The 27,279-nt window shown below is 39.3% G+C and overlaps 1 protein-coding gene across 1 annotated transcript in view; it reads left to right on the top strand.

Moving 5' to 3' along the window:
* Positions 1 to 25,684, top strand: part of SMIM13 (small integral membrane protein 13) — a 51,129-nt gene extending 25,445 nt beyond the window's left edge. Inside the window, exon 2 of the mRNA XM_066268388.1 lies at positions 22,800 to 25,684. Within this exon, the coding sequence (XP_066124485.1) occupies positions 22,800 to 22,987 (188 nt within the window). The 3' untranslated portion in view covers positions 22,988 to 25,684. The remainder of the gene's footprint in view (positions 1 to 22,799) is intronic.
* Positions 25,685 to 27,279: the final 1,595 nt, after the last annotated feature.

Below are 27,279 nucleotides of genomic sequence, written 5' to 3'. Positions count from 1 at the left end.
GACCTTGTGCCCAAGCTGATGAGCCTATGCTCAAGTCGAATGAGTCCGTACTCAACCCGGCGACCTTGGGGTTTTGAACTTGGGTCCTCTGCGTTCCAGTCTGATGTTCTATCCACTGCGCCACCACCTGGTCAGGCACTGAGATTTTTTTTTTAAATCAGAAATGGATGTTGGATTTTTTTTTTTTCAGATGCTTTTTCTGTATCTATTGAGATGATCACATGGTTTTTCTCTCCCCTTCCTCCTTCCTTCCTTCCTCCCACCCACCTTCCCTTTGTTCATCTCTCCATTTCTCCCTCCCTCTTATCCTCCCTTCTTTCCTTCCTTCCCTCCTATGTGCCCTGACTGGGGATTGAACTCGCAACCTTGGCGTATTGGGATGATGCTCTAACCCAGTGGTCGGCAAACTCATTAGTCAGCAGAGCCAAATATGAACAGTACAACAATTGAAATTTTTTTTGAGAGCCAAATTTTTTAAACTTAAACTATATAGGTAGGTACATTCCTTATTGAGGTAGCTCCTGCATGTGGTATTTTGTGGAAGAGCTGCACTCAAGGGGCCAAAGAGCTGCACATGGCTTGCGAGCCAAGGTTTGCCGACCAAGGCTCTAACCAATTCAGCTACCTGGCTAGGGCTCTCTTTTATATTTTGGAAGAGTTTACATAGAATTGGTGTATTAGTTTTGTATTACTGAATAACAAATTTCCACAAAGTTAGCAGCCTAAAACAACATATAGTCAGGGGACGGTATTTGTGGGTCAGTAGTCTAGGTATGGCTTAGCTGGGTCCTCTGCTCCCCATCTTACAAATCTGCAGTCAAGATGTTGGCCTGGCTCATGTGGTTGTTGGCAGAATTCAGTTTCTCTGACTGTAGAACTTTTGGTGACTTGCTGCTTCTGTGTGCGTGTGTATGTGTGTGTGACTTGCTTCTTCAGCCAGCAGAAGAGTCTCTCTGATACCAGGAAAGGTCCTAGTCTCTTTTAAAAAGGCTTTCATTTAGGCCCTGGCCGGTTGGCTCAGTGGTAGTGTCGGCCTGGCATGCGGAAGTCCCGGGTTCGATTCCCGGCCAGGGCACACAGGAGAAGCACCCATCTGCTTCTCCACCCCAATCCCTCTCCTTCCTCTGTCTCTCTCTTCCCTTCCCGCAGCCGAGGCTCCATTGGAGCAAAAGATGGCCCGGGTGCTGGGGATGGCTCCATGGCCTCTGCCTCAGGCGCTAGAATGGCTCTGGTCGTGACAGAGCGATGCCCCAGATGGGCAGAGCATTGCCCCCTGGTGGGCATGCCGGGTGGATCCCGGTCGGGTGCATGTGGGAGTCTGTCTGACTGCCTCCCCGTTTCCAGCTTCAGAAAAATACAAAATAATAAAAAAAAATAAAAAAAAAAATAAAAAAAGGCTTTCATTTAATTAATTGAATTAGTCCCGTATAGGATAATTTCTCTTTTGGGTATCTCAAATTTAACTGATTGAGATCTTTTACATTAGATCTGCAAAATACCTTTACCATATAGTATAGTCTAATAAAGGGATTAACTATCCTATCACCTCTATTGGCTGGAAGCAGGTCAGAGCTTCTGCCCTTTCCAAGGCTACAGTTCACATAAGGTTTTTATACAAAGGATAGACTCATTGAGGTTACTAAGATGTCTGCCACACTTTGTACAGTTTCTTAAATGTTTGGTAGAATTAATCTTGGCTGGGAGTTTTCTTTTGGGGAAGATTTCTAACTACAAATTTAATTTTAAAAAATAGATATTGAGCTATTCTACTTAACTATTTGTTCCTAAGTGAGCTTTCATAATCTGTAGGATGTGCTGATGTCTTCTCTTTCATGCCTGATATTGGCTACTTGTGCCCTTTCTCTTTTTTTTCTATGATCAGTCTTCCCAGAGGCTTGTAAAATTTATTGATCTTTTCAGAGAATCAGCTTTGGTTTCATTGATTCCCCTCCCCCCAGCCCAGTATTACTCTGTGATATTCTATTTAATTGATTTATGTTTGTATCTTTATTTTCTTTTATATATTTTGAGTTTAATTTGTACTTCTTTTTCTAATGGAAACTTGAATTATTGATTTTAGACTTTATTTTAAAAAAATAACATACGTTTAAATATGTGTACTTGATTTTTCCCCATATATCATTTTGTTGTCAAATTCTACTTTAATTTTGTTATTGTCAGAAAATATATTTTGACCTTATTTTAAAAAAATAACGTACATTTAAATATGTGTACTTGATTTTTCCCCCTTATATCATTTTGTTGTCAAATTCTACTTTAATTTTGTTATTGTCAGAAAATATATTTTGTGTAATAAAATTTAAGAGGTTTTACCTTTAAATTTTTTTAATTGATATTTTATTTATTTTTATTTTTATTTTTTATTTATTCATTTTAGAGAGGAGAGGGAGAGACAGAGAGAGGAGAGACAGAGAGAGAGAAGGGGGGGAGGAGCTGGAAGCATCAACTCCCATATGTGCCTTGACCAGACAAGCCCAGGGTTTCGAACCGGCGACCTCAGCATTTCCAGGTCGACGCTTTATCCACTGTGCCACCACAGGTCAGGCTTACCTTTAAATTTAATGAGAAAAGTTAGTGATTTGTCTTGGTGAGTATTCCAAATATACCTGAAAAAGAATGATTATTCTGCTATTAGTGAGTGGAAAGTTCTGTACATTGCAAGTTAATGTGCTTGATAAGGCTTTTCAATAGTCTTATCAAAGGCCACCCAGCATTTCTCTCCACTTATCAGCTACTGTATTATAAACCCTTAAATTCATGGGTAGTTTTGTGTGTGTGATAGAGGTTGGCTGATTTGAGTATGTAGTTTGTGTTGTGTTGGCAGGGGACACAGTGGGAAACATTGATAAATCATACATTTTTCTTCCTTAGGAGGCTTGTATCTAATGATAGACAATTAGTTATTAATAAAATGAAGGATAGAAATGAGCATGAACTCCTAAAGCAATCACCCGAGAGAGTACTATACTGGAGATACAGTTTAGTAGAAAGATGTAAAAAGGTATGTATTGGCCCTGGTCAGTTGGCTCAGCAGTGGAGCGTCAGCCTGGTGTGTGGAAGTCCCGGGTTCGATTCCCGGTCAGGGCACACAGGAGAAGTGCTTATCTACTCCACCCCTCCCCTTCTCCTTCCTCACTCTCTCTCTCTTCCCCTCCTGCACCCAAGGCTCCATTGGAGCAAAGTTGGCCTGGGCACTGAGGACGGCTCCATAGCCTCCACCTTAGGTGCTAGAATGGGTCCAGCTGCATGCAATGGAGCAATGGCCCAGATTGGCAGAGCATCGCCCCCTGGTGGACATGCCGGGTAGATCCTGGTCGGGCTCATGCCGGAGTCTGTCTGACTGCCTCCCCACTTCTAATTTCGGAAAAATACCAAAAAAAAAGTATGTATTAATGATGCTTAAAATTTTCAGTAATAGTGGTATAAACTTCATGTCTGTGCAGTTTGCTCTGGTGGGGAAGCAATGGAGCCTAGGTGATAGTAACAGTGGCTAACATTTGATGAATGTTTATTATGTGCCAGGCATTTTTTTTTTTAGCATGTTATGTGTATTCATTCTTTATATCTACATCGACTCTGAGAGTGGGTATTGTCATCTCCATTTTATAGAAGAAAAAACATGTTACCCTTCCCAAGTTGCAAGTAAGTTGTTGAGTAGGATTCATGACCAAGCAGTGTGGTTCCAACATGCCTCTGAGATCTAAGAGATTATGGTGATAATCTAGTTGACAGACAGTAGGATTTCATCTAGGATAGAGAATAGCACTGGGAATGTTCAGAAGGAAACCTATGGGAGAAGGTTTATTAAGATGAAATCCTGTAGAACTGAGGTAAAGTAGGAGTCAGGCAGTATATATACTGAAAAGGAAGTCTTTCCTACTAGAGAGATGGGGAAAGGAGATAGTCCCCATTACAGAAATACAAAATCAGAAGGAATTGCTGGATGTACATACTTTTTAAAAGTGTCTTCAAGGCAAACAGGTAGAGATTGCAGTGGTTCAACAAAGGTTGAAGGTTCAGATGAGAAATTTGGTTGTTACTTGTAATAGAGATAATATTTGGATTTATGAGAGTGTTGTGACCACCAATGGGAGAAGAAAATAGAGAAGAGGAGAGGTTTTAAAAGGCAACTTAAAAATGTCTTACAGTTATTGGATAAAAGAGTTTTGGATGTGGAGATATTATGGCTCCATATAGTGTTGACACAGTAATGGTGTCTCCTGGAGCTTGAGTTCTGGTGTTGCCCAGGGTGTCATTAAGAATGGGGTGTTCAATAGAGGGAGCATTGTGGTAGGAGCTGAAAGAACATGGCTCCATTTTTACCTAGCCTATGTTTGTGGCCTAAAATGTTGTCTTAGAAGGAGCCTTAACTAAGCCTTTATAGCACAATGAAAATAAGTAATAGAATTGAAAATGAAAAAGATCTATTGTATACAAATTGAGATGAATATTGAGCCAGTTAGTTAACCATTTAGATACTATCTTGAAGGGGGATTATGTAACTCCATTGGAATGAGTCCACAAAATAGAAATTTGTGGTTATACTGCATCTGGGCTTTTGACCTGAAAAATAATGGATTATGAAATCAAACTCTCATTTGCTAATTAGTGTTTGATGTTTTTGTTTTACTTTCACTTATGAAAGCCTGAGAAATTTGATACAGTTTTGAAATTCATTGCTCTGTTTTGCCGGTTGGCCTTCTTTAGTGGTTATGAGTCACTAAACCTTTATTTTCTTATCTAGAAGTTGGGGATGAGTCCTAGTCAAACTAATTCAGAAGGCTATTGGGAGGCTTACATGAGATACTGAATATATGAGTACTTTGAGAGCTGACAGCTCTGTAGTTAGAACTATTTATCCCTTAGGCTTGTGGTGTGCTGATGGCCCTTCTTCTGCCAGCACATTTATCTCATATAGAAAAACAATGTATAGTGTAATTCAGTTTTTGAACTAATGCCGAATTATTGGCACACGCATGTGCATGCTCTTTTGCTTATCCTAGAGTATAGACCCTCTGTTACCAGCCAATTTTTCTGTCATAGAGTGCTTATCAGTGTGAGACTGGAGCAAGGTATAGATGTACCTTTAAACTGTGAAAAACTGTAATACTTGTTACAGCAATCAGCGTAAGTTTCTGATTATAAATACATATAATTATGGACAGCCCTTCCCCCTAACCCCTTCCCCATTTATCCTTTTTTCTCTGTCTTCCCATTTTTCTATCTTTTTAATAGATTATCTATTGATTTTAGAGAGAGGAGAGGAGAGAGAGAGAGACAGCAATTTGTTGTTCCACTTATTCATTCATTGTTTGGTTCTTGTATATGCTCTGACCAAGGATTGAACCTACAACCTTGGTGTGTTGGGACAATGCTCTAACCGGCTGAGTTATCTTGCCAAAGTCCATTTTTTCTTAAATCTCAGGACAAGGTATAAGATACATACCCCATTGAGTAAAAGTCAGTAAGGAGTTTCTGGTATCTGCATATTGAGTTTGGGTGGGAGAAATTTTATGAGCTGTACTTTCACAAGAGCTCCTGTCTAATGGAGTCATGTAGGGTACTGCAGGTAAGTCATTTTCAGTAAAAAGTAACCTGGGTTTTAGTGATTATTCTTTCTTTATGAACTGCTCTCCCCCACACACCTGAGAAGTTACACACTAAGGCCCAGAGTCCAAATTAGGTTGGTCTATTCTTTTTTTTTTTTTTTTTTTTACAGAGGCAGAGATAGACAGGGACAGACAGACAGGAACGGAGAGAGATGAGAAGCATCAATCATCAGTTTCTCGTTGCGCGTTGCGACTTCTTAGTTGTTCATTGATTGCTTTCTCACATGTGCCTTGACCGTGGGCCTTCAGCAGACCGAGTAACCCCCTGCTGGAGCCAGCGACCTTGGGTCCAAGCTGGTGAGCTCTTTGCTCAAGCCAGATGAGCCCACGCTCAAGCTGGCGACCTCGGGGTCTCGAACCTGGGTCCTTCCGCATCCCAGTCTGACGCTCTATCCACTGCACCACCACCTGGTCAGGCTAGGTTGGTCTATTCTTATGGCAAGTCAGAGTGAACAGGTGATTCTGTCCGTTGTTTCTGTGATGCCTCTCCCCATCCCAGCACACATTCCACTGCATATTCTACTCTTTTCTTTGATGCTGTCTTACAATCAATAACATGAAAGTAGAATGTGATACTTCGTTTTATATTACATAACTTTCCACTTGTTTTCTCTTACATTCACGGTATACAAGAGAATGGACTCTGAAGTGTTATATTAAACCATTCTGTTAACCAGACAATACAATCCTACTTGAAACAAAGATCCTTTTTTTTTTTTTGTATTTTTCTGAAGCTGGAAACGGGGAGAGACAGACTCCCGCATGCGCCCGACTGGGATCCACCCGGCACGCCCACCAGGGGCAACGCTCTGCCCACCAGGGGGTGATGCTCTGCCCCTCCGGGGCATCGCTCTGCCGCAACCAGAGCCACTCTAGCGCCTGGGGCAGAGACCAAGGAGCCATCCCCAGCGCCCGGGCCATCCTTGCTCCAATGGAGCCTTGGCTGCAGGAGGGGAAGAGAGAGTCAGAGAGGAAGGAGGTGGGGGGGTGGAGAAGCAAATGGGCGCTTCTCCTATGTGCCCTGGCTGGGAATCGAACCTGCGTCCCCCGCACGCCAGGCTGACACTCTACCGCTGAGCCAACCGGCCAGGGCCTGTAACAAAGATTCTTTATGTCCAACTTCTGACCATCCATTGTATCATTCGTCATCCGTCCATCACACTGCCCCACCCATCAGTGATTTTGGGGCCGTTTCTTTGTAGCTTTCCCCTTACATACTTTGTTAATTACTAAATACTAAGGTGGCTTTTGCTGCTTTTTCTGAAGTGGGATCCTCTCAACTAGGTGATCAGTTCAAATGTTGTTTCATCTCTTATCAACTGGAGCTCCATGCTAATCCTTTTATCCTTTTCCTTGGCCAGTCTGCATAATTGATCTGCATCAGCACTCAGGTTTCTTCTTCATTCCATTCCTTTTACACACCTGTGTGTGCATCAGAATCTTCTAGGGAGCATTAGAAAATGAGTTAGCACAGTCCCTGGAGATTGATTTGGAGTATCTGGGAAAGTTGTTGGAAATCTATAGTTTCTGAAAGCTCCTTAGTAGAACATGATGAATATCCAGTTGGAGCGATTCTACTTGTGAATGGATGCAATGTGGTATCACATATCTTTGGGACCATTCCATTGGGTAGTAAGTGCTTTTGAACGTTTGTCACATTTACATGTGTCTTTTTCTCTAAAAAGGCATGAGACTCTCAGCCTCATCTGATTCTACCTCACCTCTGCCCCAAGAAGTTCTGCTCAGGAGGTTGAGGACCTCTTGCTATGTGGAGATTCATCAAAGGTCTCATTGTCTTGAGGTTATAAAGGAATTGAGGCAGATCCAAAGACAATTGAAGATTTTGGTTAGACTTTATTCAACAAAAGAATTACTTGCTAGCTCAGGGATTTGGGGGAGGGGGCAGGGGTAACTCCTTTAGTGGAGATCATGCTCCAGGAGCTAATAATAAAAGTAGAGGAGACCTTTCTTTTTTTTTTTTTCCTTATCCAAGTCAGAGGAGAAGATATGGAGAGATAGACTCCTGCTTGTGCCCCTACCGGGATCCACCTGGCAAACCCCATCTTGGGCCGGTACTTTGCCCATCTGGGACCATGCTTGCAATGGAGCTATTTTTAGCACCTGAGGCAGAGGCTCCACGGAGCCATCCTCAGCGCCTGGGACCAATTTGCAAAAACCAGTTGAGCCGTGGCTGTGGGAGAAGAAAAGAGAGGAGAGAGGGGTGGAGAAGCAGATAGTTGCTTTTCCTGTGTGCCCTGACTGGTAATTGAACCCAGGACTTACACAAGTAGAACCGACTTTCTACTACTGAGCCAACTGGCCAGGGCCTAGAGACCTTTCTTTTTTAGCACAAGAGAGAGGCAGACAGACAGATAGACAGGAAGGGAGAGAGAAGATAAGCATCAACTCATAATTGCAGCATTTTAATTGTTCATTGATTGCTTTTCATGGGGGCTCCAGTCAGCAACCATGGGATCATGTCTGTGATCCCGTGCTCAAGTAGGTAAGCTGGCACTGAAAATGGCATCCTTGGGGTTTTAAACCCAGGTCTTCTGCATCCCAGGGTGACACTTTGTCCACTGTGTCACCACCAGTCAGGTGAGGAGACATCTTTACTGGAGTTGTTTATTTAGGCTATCCTATTCATTCCCTTTCAATCTCTAAAATCACTCTTGAGTTCTCAAAGATAGTTCCTACGGCCAAGTTTACAAAACCTAACCCAGTAATGCAGATTGGTGGTGGGGCTGACACTTGACCCGAGTTGGGAGAGAGGTTCTAGGCTGCATTTAAAAAAATTTTTTGAGGCTATGAACTGAAAAGTTGTATAAAGCTGGGATAAAGCAGCTATGTGCAAGAGAAGCCTAGAAGAAAGTGAAGCAAGCTTGCAGAGAAACACAGAATATTGAGAAAATGGTGTCAGTTCGTAAGGTCCTCATTCTAGTCCTGAGTAAGAGGGCTTCCTCCTGTGTGTTCTGTGAGACACTTCTATAAGCTCTAACAATTTTTCCCTTTTTGGTTAGGTCAGTATTTCTGTGACTTGAACTAAAAGCTGCTTTATTAAAATAACAGGAAATGGACTATGTATATAACTTTCTAGTCTGTGTTTATCCTAAGATGAGTACAAGTAAAATACTATCAATGAATAAGACAAAGCCATATTAATCAGCTACAAAGAGCAGAAGTATGTGAAGGGAAAATTTAGTTAAATTACAATTTGGCCACTAATGGTATGTGCAAAGCATTTCCTCACAATATCTGTCCCAAAGTTAGCTATTGTTATTTCCATGCTTAATTAACATAACCAGTGACTATTTTATTAGCAGTGTTAGCTGATGCTGTAGTATCTCAGTTATTTTGCTAAGTCATGCCTTTCCTGGTACGGTATATATTCACTGAGGTTTTAGTAATGGTTCTTTTACCAAAATACAGGGTGAGGCAAAAGTAGGTTTACAGTTGTTTGTATGGGAAGTAATACAATAATTAATAAATAATAAATAATTAGACAAGAATAAACTGTGTTTCACCTATTCACAACTGTAAACCTATTTTTACGCCACCATGAACATAGTGTGTAGTTTTTCCATTCAAACAGCCTGGAATTTTTAGTATCATTCCTTGTTCAGACTATTAACACTGATAAACAATCTGTTGTGGAAGTATTAAATTTTACTAATTCTAGGTACTGTGATATGGAAGTCACCCTCCCCCACATCCTCTCCCCCACATTTCCCTCCCATTTTTCTCCCCTAAATTACAGCTTTGTGAGAACTCAGTCATTTTACTTGGAGGACGACTTGTTGAAATTCCCCCAGTGTAGTGAACACTACTGCAGTTTTTTTTTGTTTTTTTGTTTTGTTTTTTGTATTTTTCTGAAATTGGAAGTGGGGAGGCAGTTAGATAGACTCCCGCATGTGCCCAACTGGGATCCAGCCAGCACACCCACCAGGGGGCGATGCTTGCCCATCTGGGGCATCGCTCTGTTGCAACCAGAGCCATTCTAGCGCCTGAGGCAGAGGCCACAGAGCCATCCTCAGCGCCCGGGCCAACTTTGCTCTAATGGAGCCTTGGCTGCGGGAAGGGAAGAGAGAGAGAGGAAGGAGAGGGGGAAGGGTGGAGAAGCAGATGGGCGCTTCTCCTGTGTGCCCTCCCCGGGAATCGAACCCAGGACTCCTGCACGCCAGGCTGTCGCTCTACCACTGAGCCAACCAGCCAGGGCCACTACTGCAGTTCTTATCAACACTACAATTTCTCTCTTAACATTACATTCCCACCCTATCATTACAATAGCCATTGTAAAAACCAAGCATAGTGGGTTTTGTTTTTCTGTCTGTCCAACAGATGAACTTAACTACAGTGTGTCCGTAAAGTGATGGTGCACTTTTGACTGGTCACAGGAAAGCAACAAAAGACGATAGAAATGTGAAATCTGCACCAAATAAAAGGAAAACTCTCCCAGTTTCATACCTATTCAGTGCAGTTCGATGTGGGCTCACACACAGATTTTTTAGGGCTCCTTAGGTAGCTATCCCATATAGCCTCTACAGACTCGTCACTGACTGATGGCCTACCAGAACAGGGTTTCTCCACCAATCTGCCAGTTTCCTTCAACCGCTTATCCCACCAAGTAATGTTATTCCTATATGGTAGCGATTCGTCATAAATGCGCCGATATTCACGTTGCATTTTGGTCATGGTTTCGAATTTAGCGAGCCACAGAACACACTGAATTTTCCTCTGTACCGTCCATATCTCGACTGGCATGGCTGTGGGCTGCTCCGCTGTACACACGGTTTTACGGCATCATCTGCGCATGCGCACATGCTGCCACATCATCCTACAGAAACTGGGAGGGTTTTCCTTTGAGCTTGACTATAATTTCCCTCATGGCAGATTCACTTTAATAATCTCTATTTAGTACAGTACAACTAGCCTGAGTTAAGGGTTTTTCTTAGTATATGTTGAAATCATTTGGCTTTATTAATTTAAGCCACTTAGTGGCATTGTACTATTTAAAGCATATAAGTCTACAAAGTGTTCATGATTTACTTATCAGTTTCTGACCTATTTTTCTCCTGATTATGAAAACCCTATGTGTTCATTGTGGGAAAATATGGTAAGTACAGAGAAGTATTAAAAAACCTGTGGTGGCATGGTGGATAGAACGTTGACCTGGAACGCTGAGGTCACTGGTTCAAAACCCTGGGCTTGCCCAGTCAAGGCACATACAACAAGTAATTAGTATGTGGACCCTGGTATGTGGACTTCCAGAATTCAATTCCTAGTCAGGGCACGCAGGAGAAGTGACCATTTGTTGCTCCCCTCACCGACACCTCTCTTTTTTCCCCCTCTGCAGCCAATGGCTGGATTGGTTCAAGTAGCTCCCTTGAAGCACAGCGAAACAGCCTCAGGTGCTAAAAATAGCTCACTCAAGCTTCAGCCCAAGATGGGGTTACCCCCAATTGGGGTGCATGTGGGATTCTGCCTCACTATCTTCTCCTCACCTTAGAACAAACAAACAAGATAAAAGTCTGGTCCCCACACTGATATACAGATTCAGTGCAATTCTTTTAAAAATTCTTGGCTGCTTCTTTTGCTGAAATTGACAAGATAATTCTAAAATTCACATGGAAATGCAAGGGACTCAGCCAAAACAATGTTGAAAAAACCGAAGTTGATGGGCTGGTGCTTGATTTTAAAGCTTAACACAAAGCTACTATAATCAAATGGTGTGGAACTAGCAATAAGATAGACATACAGATTAATGGAATAGAATTGAGAGTCCAGAAATAAACTATAACATTTGTGGTTATTTGATTTTTGACAGAGTTTTCAGGAGAATTTAATGGAGTGGGAGGGAAGAACAGTCTTCAGCAAATCCTTCTGGAACAACTTGATATCCACATGCAAAATAATGAATTTGGACCTCTCTCTCACACAAACATTAACTAAATTGTATCAAAGATCTAAATGTAAGAGCTAGAACTCTTAAAAGAATTTGTAGGTATTCATGACCTAGGGTTAGTCAGTGGTTTTCTAGATATACCAAAGCATAGGCAACCAAAGAAAAATAGTTAAATTGGATTTCATCAGAGAAAAAATGATAAATTAGGCTTTACCATACTTAAAGTCTTTTGTACTTCATAGAACATTATCAGGACAATGAAAAAGACAACCAAGAGAATGACAGAAAATATCTGCAAATCATGTATTTGATAAAAGACTAATATCAAGATTATATAAGGGGCCCTGGCTGGGTAGCTCAGTTGGTTTGAAAGTTGTCCTGATTCTCTGAAACCCTGAGGTCATTGGCTTGAGCATGGTATCATAGACATGACCCCATGGTCGCTGGTTTGAATCCAAGGTCGCTGGCTTGAGCAAGGGGTCACTTGCTCTGCTGTAGCCCCCCAGTCAAGGCACATATGAGAAGCAATGAATGAACAACTAAAGTGTCTCAACTAAGAGTTGGTGCTTCTCATCTCTCTCCTTTCAAGCCTGTGTTTTTCTGTCTCTCTGCCTGTCTCTCCTTCTCTTGCAAAAAGAGAAGAAGGAAGGAAGGGAGGGAGAGAGGGAGGGAGGGAGGAAGGAGAGAGAGAGAGAGAGAAAGAAAGAAGGAAAGAAGAAAGAAGGAAAGAAAGAAAGAAGGGGAGGGGAGAGGAGAAGAGAAGAGAATAGAAGAGAAAAGAAGAGAAAAGAAAAGAAAAAATCTGTTGTTTAGACCTTCTGGGTAACTTAATAAAGCTTCTTGCTTAGCACTTGCTGCCGCACCCTGCACTTTTATGTCTGGAGATGGTTTCTTTTTTTAAATTTAATTTATTGTGTTTACATAGATTCTAGTGTTGTCCTGAATTCATCTCCCCTCCCCGTATTCCCCTAAACATCCCCCTTGCCCCTTCCTAACATCTCCCTCCCCGCTTCCCGTCAGGTTTATCCCCTCCTAGCATCCCCTTTCCTCTGTCTTCTTTTCCTCTCTTCCCTTTGATCCCTCCTCTGTCTCAGTTCTGCTCCTCAGTTCACATTGCTTCTTGGATTCTTCAAATGAGTGAGGTCATATAATATTTTTCTTTCTCTGCCTGGCTTATTTCACTTAACATAATAGTGTCCAGATCCATCCATGTTGTTGCAAAAGGTAGTATTTCCTTCTTTCTCATGGCCCCATAGTATTCCATTGTGTATATATGTACCATTGCTTTTTAATCCACTCGTCCACTGATGGACACTTGGGCTGTTTCCAGATCTTCGCTATTGTGAACAATGCTGCCATAAACATGGGGGTGCATTTCTTTATTTGAGTCAGTGATATGGTGTTCTTGGGATAGATTCCTAAAAGTGGGATGGCTGGGTCAAAAGGCAGTTCCATTTTTAATTTTCTGAGGAATCTCCATACTGTTTTCCCAGTCTACATTCCCACCAGCAGTGCAGGAGGGTTCCCCTTTCTCCACATCTTTGCCAGCACCTATCATGTGTTGTTTTGTTAATGAGCACCATTCTGACTGGTATGAGGTGATATCTCATTGTGGTTTTTATTTGCATTTCTCTAATGATTAGTAGTGTTGAACAATTTTTCATCTGTCTATTGGCCATCTGTATGTCCTCTTTGGAGAAGTGTCTCTTCATTTCTTTTGCCCATTTTTTGATTGGATTGTTTGTCTTCCTGGTGTTGAGTTTTACAAGTTCTTTATAAATTTTGGTTATTAACCCCTTATCAGACGTATTGTTGAATATGTTCTCCCATTTTGTGGTTTGTCTTTTTATTCTGTTCATATTGTCTTTAGCTGTGCAAAAGCTTTTCGGTTTGATATAGTCCCTTTTGTTTATCCTGTCTTTTATTTCACTTGCCTGTAGAGATAAATCAGCAAATATATTGCTGCGAGAGATGTCGGTGAGCTTACTGCCTATATTTTCTTCTAAGATGCTTATGGTTTCATGACTTACATTTAAGTCTTTTATCCATTTTGAGTTTATTTTTGTGAATGGTATAAGTTGGTCATCTAGTTTCATTTTTTTGCAGGTAGCTGACCAGTTTTCTCAACACCGTTTGTTAAAGAGACTGTCTTAATTCATTGTATGCTCCTACCTCCTTTGTCAAATATCAGTTGTCCATAAAGCTGTGGGTTTATTTCTGGTTCTCTGTTCTGTTCCATTGATCTCTGTGCCTGTTCTTATGCCAGTACCAGGCTGTTTTGAGAACAATGGCCTTGTATTGAATAGATATCAGGAAGTGTGATACCTCCCACTTTATTCTTCTTTTTCAAGATTGCTGAGGCTATTTGAGTTCTTTTTTGGTTCCATGTAAATTTTTGGTTCTATATCTTTAAAGTATGTCATTGGTATTTTAATTTGTATTGCATTGAATTTATAAATTGCTTTGGGTAATATAGACATTTCAATGATGTTCATTCTTCCTGTCCATGAACACAGTATATGCTTCCACTTGTTTGTATCTTCCTTGATTTCTTTTATCAATATTTTATAATTTTCCAAGTATAAGTCTTTAATCTCTTTGGTTAGATTTACTCCTAGGTACTTTTATTTTTTCTGTTGTTGCAATAGTGAAGGTGATTGTGTCCTTAATTTCTCTTTCTCACAGTTCATTGTTTATGTAAAAAATGCCTCTAATTTCTGTATATTAATTTTATATACTGACTCATTGCTGAATTTATTTATCAGGTCCAGTAGTTTTTTGACTGAGACTTTAGGGTTTTCTATGTACAGTATCATATCATCTGCAAATAATGATAGTTTTACTTCTTTTCCAATTTGGATGCCTTTTATCTCTTCTTCTTGTCTGATTGCTGTGGCTAGGACTTCCAGTACTATGTTGAATAAGAGTGGTGAAAGGGGGCACCCCTGCCTTGTTCTGTATCTTAAGGGGATTGCTTTTAATTTTTTCCCATTAATTATGATGTTGGCTCTGGGTTTGTCATAGATGGCCTTTATCATGTTGAGGTGTGTTCCCTGTATTCCCACTTTGCTGAGTTTTGATCATAAATGGGTGCTGGATTTTATCAAATGCTCTTTCTGCATCTATTGATATTATCATGTGATTTTTCTCCTTCCTTTGTTTGTATAATGAATCACATTGATTGGTTTGCAAATATTGTAACAGCCTTGCCTCCCCAGAATAAATCCCACTTGATCATGATGTATGATTTTTTCATGTATTTCTGGATCTGATTTGCTAATATTTTGTTGAGGATTTTAGCATCTAAATTCATCAGGGATATTGGCCTATAGTTTTGTTTCTTTGTAATGTCTTTGCTTGGTTTTCGAATCAGAATTATGCTCGCCTCATAAAAGGAGCTTAGAAGTCTTCCCTCCTCTTGAATTTTTTGAAATAGCTTGAGAAGGATAGGAGTTCTTTTTTGAATATTTGGTAGAATTTGCCTATGTAGCCATCTGGCCCAGGGCTTTTGTTTGTTGGGAGTTTTTTGATAATTTTCTATCTCATTTATGGTAATTGGTCTGTTTCGGTTTTTCGATTCTTCCAGATTGAGTTTTGAAAAATTATATGTTTCGGCCCTGGCCGGTTGGCTCAGCGGTAGAGCGTCGGTCTGGCGTGCGGGGGACGTGGGTTCGATTCCCAGCCAGGGCACATAGGAGAAGCGCCCATCTGCTTCTCCACCCCCCCTCCTCCTTCCTCTCTGTCTCTCTCTTCCCCTCCCGCAGCCAAGGCTCCATTGGAGCAAAGATGGCCCGGGCGCTGGGGATGGCTCCTTGGCCTCTGCCCCAGGCGCTAGAGTGGCTCTGGTCACGGCAGAGTGACGCCCCGGAGGGGCAGAGCTTTGCCCCCTGGTGGGCAGAGCTTCGCCCCTGGTGGGCGTGCCGGGTGGATCCCGGTCGGGCGCATGCGGGAGTCTGTCTGACTGTCTCTCCCCGTTTCCAGCTTCAGAAAAAAAAAAAGAAAGAAAAATTATATGTTTCAAGAAATTTGCCCATTTCACCTAGGTTGTCTAATTTTTTGGCATACAGTTCTTCATAGTATTTTTCTTACGATATAGTGGTACCTTGAGATACGAGTTTAATTCATTCTGTAACCGAGCTCGTAAGTCAGTCAACTTGTACATCAAACAAATTTCTTCCATTTAAAATAACTGAAATAGATTTAATCCATTCCATCCCTATGAAACATCCCCAAACCATCCTAAATTATGAAAAAAGACATGTTTTTAATTAAGAAACACACACGTTTACTTTACCAATGCATAACAAAATATATGAAATAAAAGAAAAATATGTTATTTAGTACTGTATTCTTACCTTGGAGACAGACGAGTGCAGGTAATGGAGGTGAATGGTGGAGGAGGAGGGAGGGAGGAAGGAATGCAGGCACTGTACAGATGTAAACTAAAACTGCACTTTCTTAACACTAAATGTAAACTAAAACTGCATTTTCTTTACTTTAAACACAACTAAAACTGTACTTTCTTTACTGAAAATGAAAGCACAAAAACTTAATTGTAAAAAAATGCATTTCTTTAACTTTAAACTTAACCTAAGCTTAACATTATGTATTTTTCATTTAATCATCACCTGTTTTTGCCTTTTTGGCTGTACTTTCAGCACTTTCACTTGCAGGACTTTTGAATAAAAATCTTATTCGAAGAGGTTTGCTTTTTTCTGCCTTTAAAAATTTTACGAAAATGTGATAAAAGAGTGTCATTAAAAAGTGCTGAAGCAAGAGCAGTTGAAACTTTCTGTGGGTGTTTCTTTTCAATGAAACTTGAAAGCTTCTCCCACATTGCCAGCATGTCTTTAATTTCACTTGGAGAAATCACTTCCTTTGACTCTACCTCCTCTTCACTACTACTCTTGCAGAAGATCCATATGTTGCATCATCTGTAGCTCCTTCATCTCCTCAGTTGAGAGTTCCTCCTCATGTTCCTCGACGAGCTCTTTTATGTCACCCTCATCTACCTTCAGACCCATCAACTTTCCGAGGGACACAATCTCCTCCAGCGCTTCTACCTCGGTCTCAGTCTCTGGTTCGAATCCTTCGAAGTCCCTGTCTGCAACAACGTCAGGCCATAACTTTTTCCATGCTGAGTTCAAGGTTCTTCTTGTAACCTCTTGCCATGCCAAGTCAATAATGTGTAATCATATCATGATATTGTAGTGATCTTTCCAAAACTCTCAAAGGGTTAGATGTGTATTCTCAGTTACCTCAAAGAAGCGGTGGAACAAGTGCTTTGTGTAAAGCTTTTTAAAGTTGGAAATGGCCTGCTGATCCATGGGTTGCAAGATTGAAGTCGTCGTTGGCTTAGAGGTAGAGGACTTTCATGAATTTGAACTCATCGAGACTGTCATCTTCAAGACCAGGTGGGTGGGCTGGAGCATTTTTAAGGATTAGTAATGCTTTCATCAGGAGTTTATTTTCTTAAGGATATTTTTTCACAGCAGGACCAAAGGCGAGATTTACCCATTCAATAAAAAACTGCCATGTAACCCATGCCCTAGCATTGGCGCACCACGTAACCTGCAGTTTTTCTTTAAGAATCTTGTGAGTCTTAAAGGCTCGAGGATTTTCGGAATGATACACTAGCAGTGGCTTTACTTTACAGTCACCGCTAGCATTTGCACACAATGCAAAGGTCAGATGGTCCTTCATGGGTTTAATGGCCTGGCAGCTTCTACTCCTCTGTGGTGATGAAAGTCCTCTGGGGCATTTTTTTCCCAAACAATCCTGTTTTGTCACAGTTGTACACTTGTTGGGGGATGTAGCCTTCCTTTGCAATAAGCGCAGCAAAACGTGCAATGTACTCCTCGACTGCCTTAACGTCAGCACTCACAGCTTCATCATGCCTCACCACCAAGTGGATGCTAGATCTGTTCTTGAAATTTTCAAATCAGCTGTGACTTGCCTTAAATGTATCTTCTGCTGCCTCTTTTGAGGTTGGTGGTTCTTTCTTCTTCAAGTTGCCATAAATAATACGTGCCTTTTCGCATATTATAGTCTCCATCACTGTATCTCCTGCCAGCTCTTTCTCTTTCATCCGCATCAGCAGAAGCTTCTCCATCTCTTCATGGGTGTTTGTCCTTAATTGGGACAGAATTGTAGTTCCTTTCTCTGAATTTGCGTTTTTGATGGCATCCTTTTGTTTAAGGATGGTACAAATTGTAGATGTATTGCGGTTGTACAGCCTTGCAAGTTCCACCACTTGTATACCACACTCATGTCTTTCTGTTATTTCTTGCTTACTTCTATTGAGATTATTCTCTTCTACTTACCACTGTCCTTTACGCTCACTTTCATCTTCCCCATGATAGCACACAAAAACAGTAAAAAATGCAAAAATGATGCAAGATAGAGTATAGTGTATGAGATTCAACTTGATTCTGCGGGTAACGTGTGAAAAAGAACGAGATGCTGATGTTACTGGACCAGTTACTGGTGATACTGGACCAGTGCACCAAGGTGCCAACTTCAGCAGCTTCCTGAATCACGACTCGTATCTCAGAATTTCACTTGGATCTGAAACAAAAATATGGACTGAGTCGCAGCTCGCGTCTTAAAAAATTCGTATGTTGTTCTGCTCGTATCTCAAGCTACCACTTTATTTGTATTTTTGTTGTGTCAGTTGTTATTTCTCCACTCTCATTTCTAATTTTATTTATTTGAAGCCTCTCTTTTTTTCTTGGTGAGTGTGGTTAAAGGTTCATTGATATTGTTGACCCTTTCAGAGAACCAGCTCTTGATTTCATTTATCCTCTGTATTGTTTCTTTAGCCTATATGTCATTTATTTCCCCTCTGATCTTTATTATTATTTTTTTCTTCTACTACCCGTGGGCTTTACTTGCTGTTATTTTTCTAGTTCTTTTAGATGCAGGGTTAAGTTGTTTATCTGAGCTTTTTCTAGCTTCTTTAGGTATACCTGTAATGCTATGAACTTTCCTCTTAGTACTGCTTTTTCTGTGTCCCATAAATTTTGAGTTGATGTATGCTCTTTATCATTCATTTCTAGGAATTTTTTTATTTTTCTTTGACCTCATTATTAACCCATTCGTTATTTAATAACATGCTAATTAGTTTCCATGTGTTTGAGTATTTTTCAATTTTTCTGTTGTGGTTGATTTCTAGTTTCATGCCATTGTGATCAGAGAAAGTGCTTGATATGATTTCAGTCTTCTTAAATTTGTGGAGACCACTTTTGTGCCCTAACATGTGGTCTATCCTAGAGAATGTACCATGAGCACTTGAAGAGAATGTATATTCTGCTTCTTTAGGGTGAAAGGTTCTGAAGATATCTATTAAATTGAGTTGATCTAGTGTGTCCTTTAAGTCTGCTGTTTCTTTGTTAATTTTCTTTCTGTCTGATACAATTATTGCTACCGCAGCTTTTTTTTTCATTTCCATTTGCATGAAATATTTTTTTCCATTTTTTTACTTTCAACCTATGTGTATCTTTTGTTTTAAGGTGTCTCTTGTAGACAGCACACGTATAGGTCCTGTTTTAATATCCGTGCAGGTACCCTATGTCTTTTGATTGGATCATTTAATCCATTCACATTTAAGGTTATTATTGATATGTAGTTGTTTATTGCCATTTTATTCTTTATAGCTACATTCGTCTTTTACTATATTCTTTTCCCTTTTTGTTCTGTTTACAACAGGCCCCTTAACATTTCTTGCATTATTGGTTTGGTTGTAATGAATTCCTTGAGTTTTTTTTTTTGTCTTGGAACCTTTTTATTTCTCCTTCAATTTTAAATGATAGCCTTGCTGGATAAAGAAGTCTTGCTTTTGTAGGCTCTTGTTCTGCATTACTTTGAATATTTCTTGCCATTCCCTTCTGGCCTCAAGTATTCCTGTTGAGAAGTCAGATGTCATCCTTATGTGGGCTCCTTTGTAGGTGATAGCCTCTTTTTCCTCTAGCAGCTTTTAATATTTTCTCTTTATCTCTTAGCTTTGGTATTTTAATAATGATGTGTCTTAGTGTAGATTTATTTCGGTTTCTCTTTCATGGAGTTCTCTGTGCTTCTTGAACTTTTGTAACTTTTCCTGCATCAATTTGGGTAAGTTTTCAGCTATGATTTCATTGAACAAGGTCTCTATCCCTTGTTCTTTCTCTTCTTCTTCAGGAACCCCTATGATGCAGCTGTTGTTTTTCTTTAGGTTGTCACAGAGTTCTCTTAGAGTTTCCTCAGATCTTTTTAGCCTCTTTTCTTTTTGCTGCTCTGTTTTTATGTTTTTGTTTATCTGGGCTTCTAAATCGCTGATTCGATCCTCTGCTTCATTCAGCCTGCTTTCAATTGCTTCTAGTATAGTTTTTATTTCTGATATATGTCATTTCTGACTGGTTCTTTTTATTATTTCAATGTCCTTTTTGATGCTGTTATCTCTTTATTTATGTGTTCATTGTGTCCATTTATTGTTGTTCTAAGATCTTTCAGCATTCTAATAGTCATTATTTTAAACTCTTCATCTGGTAGTTTGCTTATTTCCATTTCACTCAGTTCATTTTCTGGAGGTTTCTCTTGTTGATTCATTTTGATTGCACTTCTTTTTCTTTCCATTTTGTCTGTGTATACTCTTGTTTTGGTGTGTTTGTAGAGTTGGCTAAGTCGAGGACTGGTGTTGTCTGCCTCCAATTTTCAGTTATGTCTGAAGATGCTTGATTATCAAAGAGAAACAGCTAAGCAAACAATTCTTTCAAGCTCTCATTATCCCAGAAGATGTGTGGTCAGAGGAAGTATAGCTGTACTGCATGCCATGAGATAGTCTTGGCAGCAGGAGGGGTCCCAAGAGCACCAAAGACTGAGCCTGCTAAGACCAAACTTGTAAGTTCATTCAGCTGGGGCCTTGATCCCAGCCTCCTCATGGCCGGAGTTGTCCTCTTCGACCTGGAAGCAATTGCCATCCTGGGCCTCGGCCTCACTGTCACCACAGAAGTGGTGCGAGAATCCACGCCTTGGTCTGCAGGCAGCATGGGGCCTGCGTGGGGCAACTTTACTTCCTGCTTGGGACAGGATCTGCTTCTGGGTGAGACGGTGTCTTAAACTTCCTGAGCCAACCTCTGCTAACTTCAGATTTTTTTCTGTAGCTTTCTCACCTCTCTCAGCCTTCATAGACTCGAAGGACGGAGCGTTAGGCCTTGCTCTGGATTAGGTTTTGTCCTAATGGACTATTGTGGCTGATTTTATTTTTCTTATCTGTACCTTCAATTTTTAAAAAATGTAATAGCTGCAGAGCACCATAAAATAAGGTATGCCTGTATATGGGGTGCTCAGAATAGGCCAATCCATGGAAATAGACAAGTAGACTGGTTACCGGGTCTGGGGAAGGAGGAAACAGGGAGTAACTGCTAATGGGTATGGGGTTTCTTTTTGGTATGATGAAAAAGTTCTGGAGTTAGAAAATGGTGATGGTGGCACACCCTTTTAAATATACTCAAAGCCACTGAATTGTACTTTTTAAAAAGACATGTTTCATGGTATGTGAATTTTATCTCAGTTTTTAAAAAATAAATATCAGCAAAGTAGATCTCACTGTACAGGGACAACCTCAGCTCATGTCCATTGAGCAGTTGCAAAATGCCAGGCACCTCTGTCCTGTGGTGGCTCAGTGGGTAAGGTGTCACTTGAAATTCTGAAGTCACTGGTTTGAAGCCCTACGTGGCCCAGTCAAGGCACATATGAAAAGCAGCTATGAGTTGATGCTTCCCACTCCTCCCCCTACCTTTCTCTCTTTTTCTCCTCTCTCTAAAACCAATAAATAAAATTGTTAAAAAAAAAGAAAAAGATTTAATGATTAAAAAACAATGCCAGGCACTTTATTCTCTTTTGAGAATAAAGAAAAGGAGCAGGAAGCATCAACTCCCATATGTGCCTTGACCAGGCAACCCAGGGTTTCGAATTTGCGACCTTAGCATTCCAGGTCGACACTGCATCTACTGCTCTACTTTTGATAACTTCAGTATTTCCCCACAATAGTTGCTTTAATCTTCTATCAGAATAAGGATTCCTGACCCTTCCCCATGGTTCTTTCCACTATTGCTGTGCCTATTTTTACAAAGAATTTTGGGTAAAGAGAGAGTTTACTAGTCTGGAATATTATTAAAAAATACTTAACCATTTTACAAAGTTAGGTGCCTTACCCAGACACATTGCCCAAAATGTACTTATATGGTTTTATATGGTTCATTGAACATGCAGCACTCGAGCTGAAAGGAATGCAAAAACTTGACAAATGGGTTAAATCTCTGAAGTTAGTCTTTTAGTACCAAAGAATTTATGTTAATCCCTCTCCCCCAGAGACAGAGATAGTAAGGAAAAAAAAAAAGTAAAATTAGAAATCTCCTTAAGTTGGTCATTCAGCTTGGCCTGGTATAATGCTGGGATTAGATAAATTGTTTGGATTTTGTTTTCATAATATGCTAATTACCTATATCAGAATATGCTATGGTTTATTGCTTTCCTGTGAAACTAGAGAGTTTAAAGAAAACATACTAACATGAAAAACTTGATCACAATGGTTAATTTTAATACGTTTATACTCTTTAATTAGTAATTTTTTAAAGGAGAGTTATTCAAACTTTTTGATAACTTTGACATGAAACTTGTGTTTCAAGTGTTAGAAACTTGAATTTAAGGTACTAGTGTTCTGGTTTTATTCATTCATCATGTAATTAAAACTAATCTTTGTGAAAATTTATTATTTCTGGAAACTCATGAATGGCTTGGTCCTGACTAAGAAGTCTTCACTGCAGTGCAGTTGATTCCTGCCATTGAATGTCTTTTGTATTCTTATTGAGGAAAACTTGCTTTTAGTAAATATTAGTGTTGAGGTATGAATGTCAAGTAAATAGCAAAGCATAGTCTTCCCAAGAAAAATGTTCTTAAATTTTTTATTTTAATGTAATAAACACTTTTACTGAATTATCATAAACTCATTATAACTTTAATATAGATGGACCAAACTTGAATTATAAATTCTCTTAGGGAAGAAACTGTTTTTGCTATCCTCTTATAAGTCCACTTTATAAATCCAGAGTTTATTCTTGTTCGTAGTAATTGCTTAGCATTTGTTATATACTGTAAATACGTATTTGTAATCACATATACATTTATTAATATTATATATATTGTTTTGTAACATATGCTGCAGTTAACTGAGATATTGTTGATTGTTAACATTGTGTGTAATAATTATTCATGTTTTTATCCCTCTTTAGGTTGGTATTTTGTATGGCATCTTTTTTTATCAAAATTCAAATTTCTACGCGAACTGGTGGGAGACACAGGATCCCAGGAAGGAGATCATGAGCCTTCAGGGTCTGAAACAGAAGAGGATGCTTCCTCGTCTCCACACAGGATTCGAGCTGCTCGCCAAAGGAGGGCAGCTGCTGATGAAGGCCACTGACCACAGATGCCATCCGGTGTCGGTTAATGGTGAAAGGCAGTTGGGAGACTGTGTCTTTAATGACTTGGCTGTGCAATTGCTAAAATATTGAACAACATTTATTTGTACTTGAATTTCAAGTCCAATTCAAAAAAGAAAAAAAAAGGATTTACATGTAAGCCATATGAAAATAAAGGGAATTAAAAGCCAAATCGGACCATTGCAAATTGCATCTTAAAGATAATCTTTTGCTTTATTACCTTTTACTTAATACAGTTATTACTTGGCTCTTGGGCTTTTTTTTTTTTTTTTTTTTTTTTTTTTTGGTATTTGTGTGAATCTGTTAAATATTACAGGCTTGAAAACTGTATTTTATTAGTTCTACAATGTACTTTTCTCCCTCCACATTTTAATTTGTCTGAAAGTGGGGTGCATCTATTATTGTCATGCAGGCGATAGTTGATGTGATTATCCTAGCCTGTGTGTGTAGGATCTTATAGCTTGTCATAGCGTCATCACTGTGTTGTTGGTATCAAATGTGTCAGATTTAGTTGGCATTTAAAAGTGTGTTCTAAAAGATGGCACAATGATTCAGCCCTGAAACGAAAAGTTACTATGTTTGCAGAAAAGCATGGAAACAGAGCCATAGGCGAACATTTGATATTAGCTAGCAGAGCAAATCTCACCAGCCAGAGGAGTGACTGCAATTCCATATTTTCTTATAAAGCAACAACAACATGCTTTACAGTCCCTAAGAAGGAGAATACCCAAAAGTATGTAGATGCAGCTGTACTGCATTTTATGACTGAGACGCCGGCAGCATTGCCTATCACATGCTAGGTGATGCAGTTGAAGGTACGAGACATTGCCAAACCCTTGGAAACAACTCAAACTGATGAGAAGCTGCTGCAATTGGTCCATGTGTGGTGCAGGACTGTTGTTCGGGTGTTGCATACTGTTTTGTCCAAAGGTTCTTGCTGACACTAAAGACCGAGGTATAGCGCCATCTCAAGAAATGTTGTAACCCTGGTGCTCTCAGTGACATGAGGTGCTCTTTGTAAGAATGCAGGTATCGATGTAAGAAGTGATCCAGAAGGAGCTGGACATGGAATATGAAGTTATGATTGTAACTTAACCAGTTTATTTCATAACACAAAACTGTGTGATAAAAAAAATCAGTTTAACTGGAAAAGATCTGTTCCAATAAGTCTAAAATAAACATCTACATGATACGAAGGCATTGTGTCATAGTTTAATTGTCCATGTTTTTTTCTTAGTGAAACATATGGTGCATCTTACAAGTCATGGTAGCTTAGATTAAATAAAGAATAGTTTGTAAATTTATTTTTTACCTGGGATAGCAATTACTGCTAACTTAAGTGACTCTTACAATGTTATTAAAATAGTTACTCTCTATGAGACACATTTTTTTGGCAAACTATTTAAGACTTTAGAGTAATAACAGGAATCTAAGAGCTGTCTGCTACTTTTGGAAGAGTGGGGTTAGTGACTCCCTTCGTATGGGTAGACCTCATGCTCAAAGCATGTGTTGTGGAGAAAATACTTTTTCACAAATAATTCAGTGACAAGATCTCGGAGAGACTGGGAATTGAGAAGAAAGAGAGTGGGCCACAGTGCCTGCCTCACTGTAAGATGACTGGCCAGGTTCCTGTTTGTCCTCACCGAACTTTGGACTGTTTAGTGGGGAAGAGAGAGGGAGTAAAGCACCTTCCTGGCTAGTGTTACCTGCTTTGTACAAGAGTGAATTGCAAAGCCAACTTATTTTATTAATTCAATCTTAGTTTCTAAAGAAGTCATCACAGAATATCACCTTTGTTTTATGATGGTGTGTGATTGTTTGGTACCTAATACTTCATGCTGATGGCTTTGTTTGTTAATTAACAGTTGGCTTGTGCTGCCCCAGGTGGGCCTCCAGATGCACACTTCTGCCACCATTGTAGCCCTTTGTGTTACTAAAAAGGAGATTATAGAGCATAACCTTAATTTTAAATACTTGGTATGGGAAGGTCTTCAGCAGGTGAGAGTGGGCCATAATCTTGGTCTTTTATTTCCTTACTGGATGCAATTTTCTATTTTTATGTGACTATAGGGATTTATAAACAGTGACACAAGTTTCAAGCATTAAATTTCAGTGCTTCCTACTAGCTAAATATATTAAAATGACCATTAGTTGGGAGAGGGGGAGAAGCCCAAATAGCTTCTTGGTACTGGGAGGAGTAAATTAGGTCTTTTATTATCTAGTATTTTGAATTGTGGGTTTTGCTTTCTAGTGGATATCAGAGGTTCAGGTTTTACTAGTTGCTGACACACTGGAAGTAGCCGGCAAGCTTCCTTTCTGTATCAGTATTAAAGAATGATGGCTGATGTAACCCCCAAAAACCTACAAGCCTCGCCTGCAAATTGACCAAATTAATTTGTGTAAAGGTGTATATGTTGGTATTATTTATTAATATTTGTGCTTCATGGATGTCTTAAGATGAATTTTTAAGAAATGTTCTGCGTTATTTAGGAAATACACTCAAGCGTATTAATAGCTTACACCTTGCCATGTTTTAACTCCTAGAAGAGTTAAAAGAAATCACTGAGGCCAATGTGAAAATCCCACAGATGGATTCCTTTGTTTAAAAGCCTTTTGCCCCCCTGCACTCCTCTTCTCCAGTACACTCACTGTTGTACATACGTCTAAAGCCTATTAAAGAGGCAAGAGCAATAGTTGTTAACACAGAATTATTTATGTAATATAGTGTTTCCATTCTCCCCCCCCCCCCCATCTATTTTAGAGCTTTTGTAGTTGAACTTAGAACTTCTTCATATGGCCATTTCAGTTCTCGGTAGATAAACTAGCCTATGGTTAATTTTAAGGTTTAGAAGGTTCTGAGCACTAAAATCACATATAAGTATTAATCATGTCTAAATACTCGTTAATGATGTCGATCAAGTCTTCTATCTTTTGAGTAGTAATTCTAAAATTGAGGACTGGTAGGTGGTTTTCATTTCCTTCCCAGCTATAACCATTCTCATCTCTCTCTTTGCCTCTGAAATTCTTGTAAAAATTGCCAGCATCAAATGTATTGGTGGCATTGCTCTGACTTAAATGCCAAAACCACTAAATATTGTGTAGCACTGTTAAATGCGGTTTTTTAAATGTATACATCAAGTTAAAAATTTATCTAGTAGATTTTGTATTATTGTTTTCATGGTGGAAACAAATATTGTATTTTATTTGGTGGATAGCCAATTCACACATGTGCTGACCCATTCCTTTAGATATTATTAGGTTTAAAAACAGCTTCAAACTGTTATTTTGTTGACGCTTGGGGATATATTAAATAATGGTTTCACAAATATGGCATTTGAAACCAAGATGTGTTAAATGATTTGCAATTAGTGCATTTTTACTTTTAAAAAAGTTTTAAGAGCCACATGTTTTGAAATTTAAGTCAACAATACAGTATTTTTTTAAGTCAGGTTATTATTTTTTTTTTGAAAAGTTGTATTTTAATGTAACATGTAACTATTGTGACTTTAGATTTTAACTGGTAAACTTTTATATTTGAAATTGACTTTAAAAAGCCATTGAACAGTACTCAAAGGTTATAGACTCAAGCAGCTAAATAATGGAATAGTATTTTGTTATGGAGTCTAGAATTAAAGTACCGTGTATTATCTGCTTCTAAAGTATCCTATGGCTTTTAACGTAAAGCATAAAGAATAGCATTTTATCTTGATAAAAGTAATGTTTTGCACTTGTTCATGTCTATGTGCTGCCTGTTTTATGTTTAACACCCTCCAAGTCAGTTCTATGCATAACCACTCACCAAACACTGCTGCTGTGGTTTCTTAAAGGAAACATTCTGTACTGTGCTATGGTATATTGTCATCTTCCTGCTTGACAAATAGGCTTATAAGGAATTAAAATTGTGTGTATTAATAGTATCTTTGTATAATAAGGTGTAAAATTAGAGAAGAGGAATGTGTGTAAGTGGTCATTCACTGTTTTTGTTTTAAAACTGGTCAATACTATTATCTAAAGCTTCTGTGGTTTGTTTATATTGATATAATGTTTTAACTTTAAACTGCACAGAATAAATTAAATTGCAAACAAAAGCTGTTTATGTTTCATTGATAAAATATATTAAGTCTGAAGGGTACCTTGAACGTGGTAGGATTTGAAAGCAGCCATTTTTCCCAGTGGTTCATCTCTCACTTCATTTTTAAAACTAAAAATCTCTAGGAATTAAGACAAGACGATGGTAGTATTCTGAGTGTCGTGAAAGTAATTGACTTAGACC

Source organism: Saccopteryx bilineata, chromosome 3 (assembly GCF_036850765.1).
Source record: "Saccopteryx bilineata isolate mSacBil1 chromosome 3, mSacBil1_pri_phased_curated, whole genome shotgun sequence".
Classification (NCBI taxonomy): Eukaryota; Metazoa; Chordata; class Mammalia; order Chiroptera; family Emballonuridae; genus Saccopteryx; species Saccopteryx bilineata.
The sequence above is the reverse complement of the archived record's forward strand: the minus strand, read 5'-3'. Positions and strand labels throughout refer to the sequence as shown.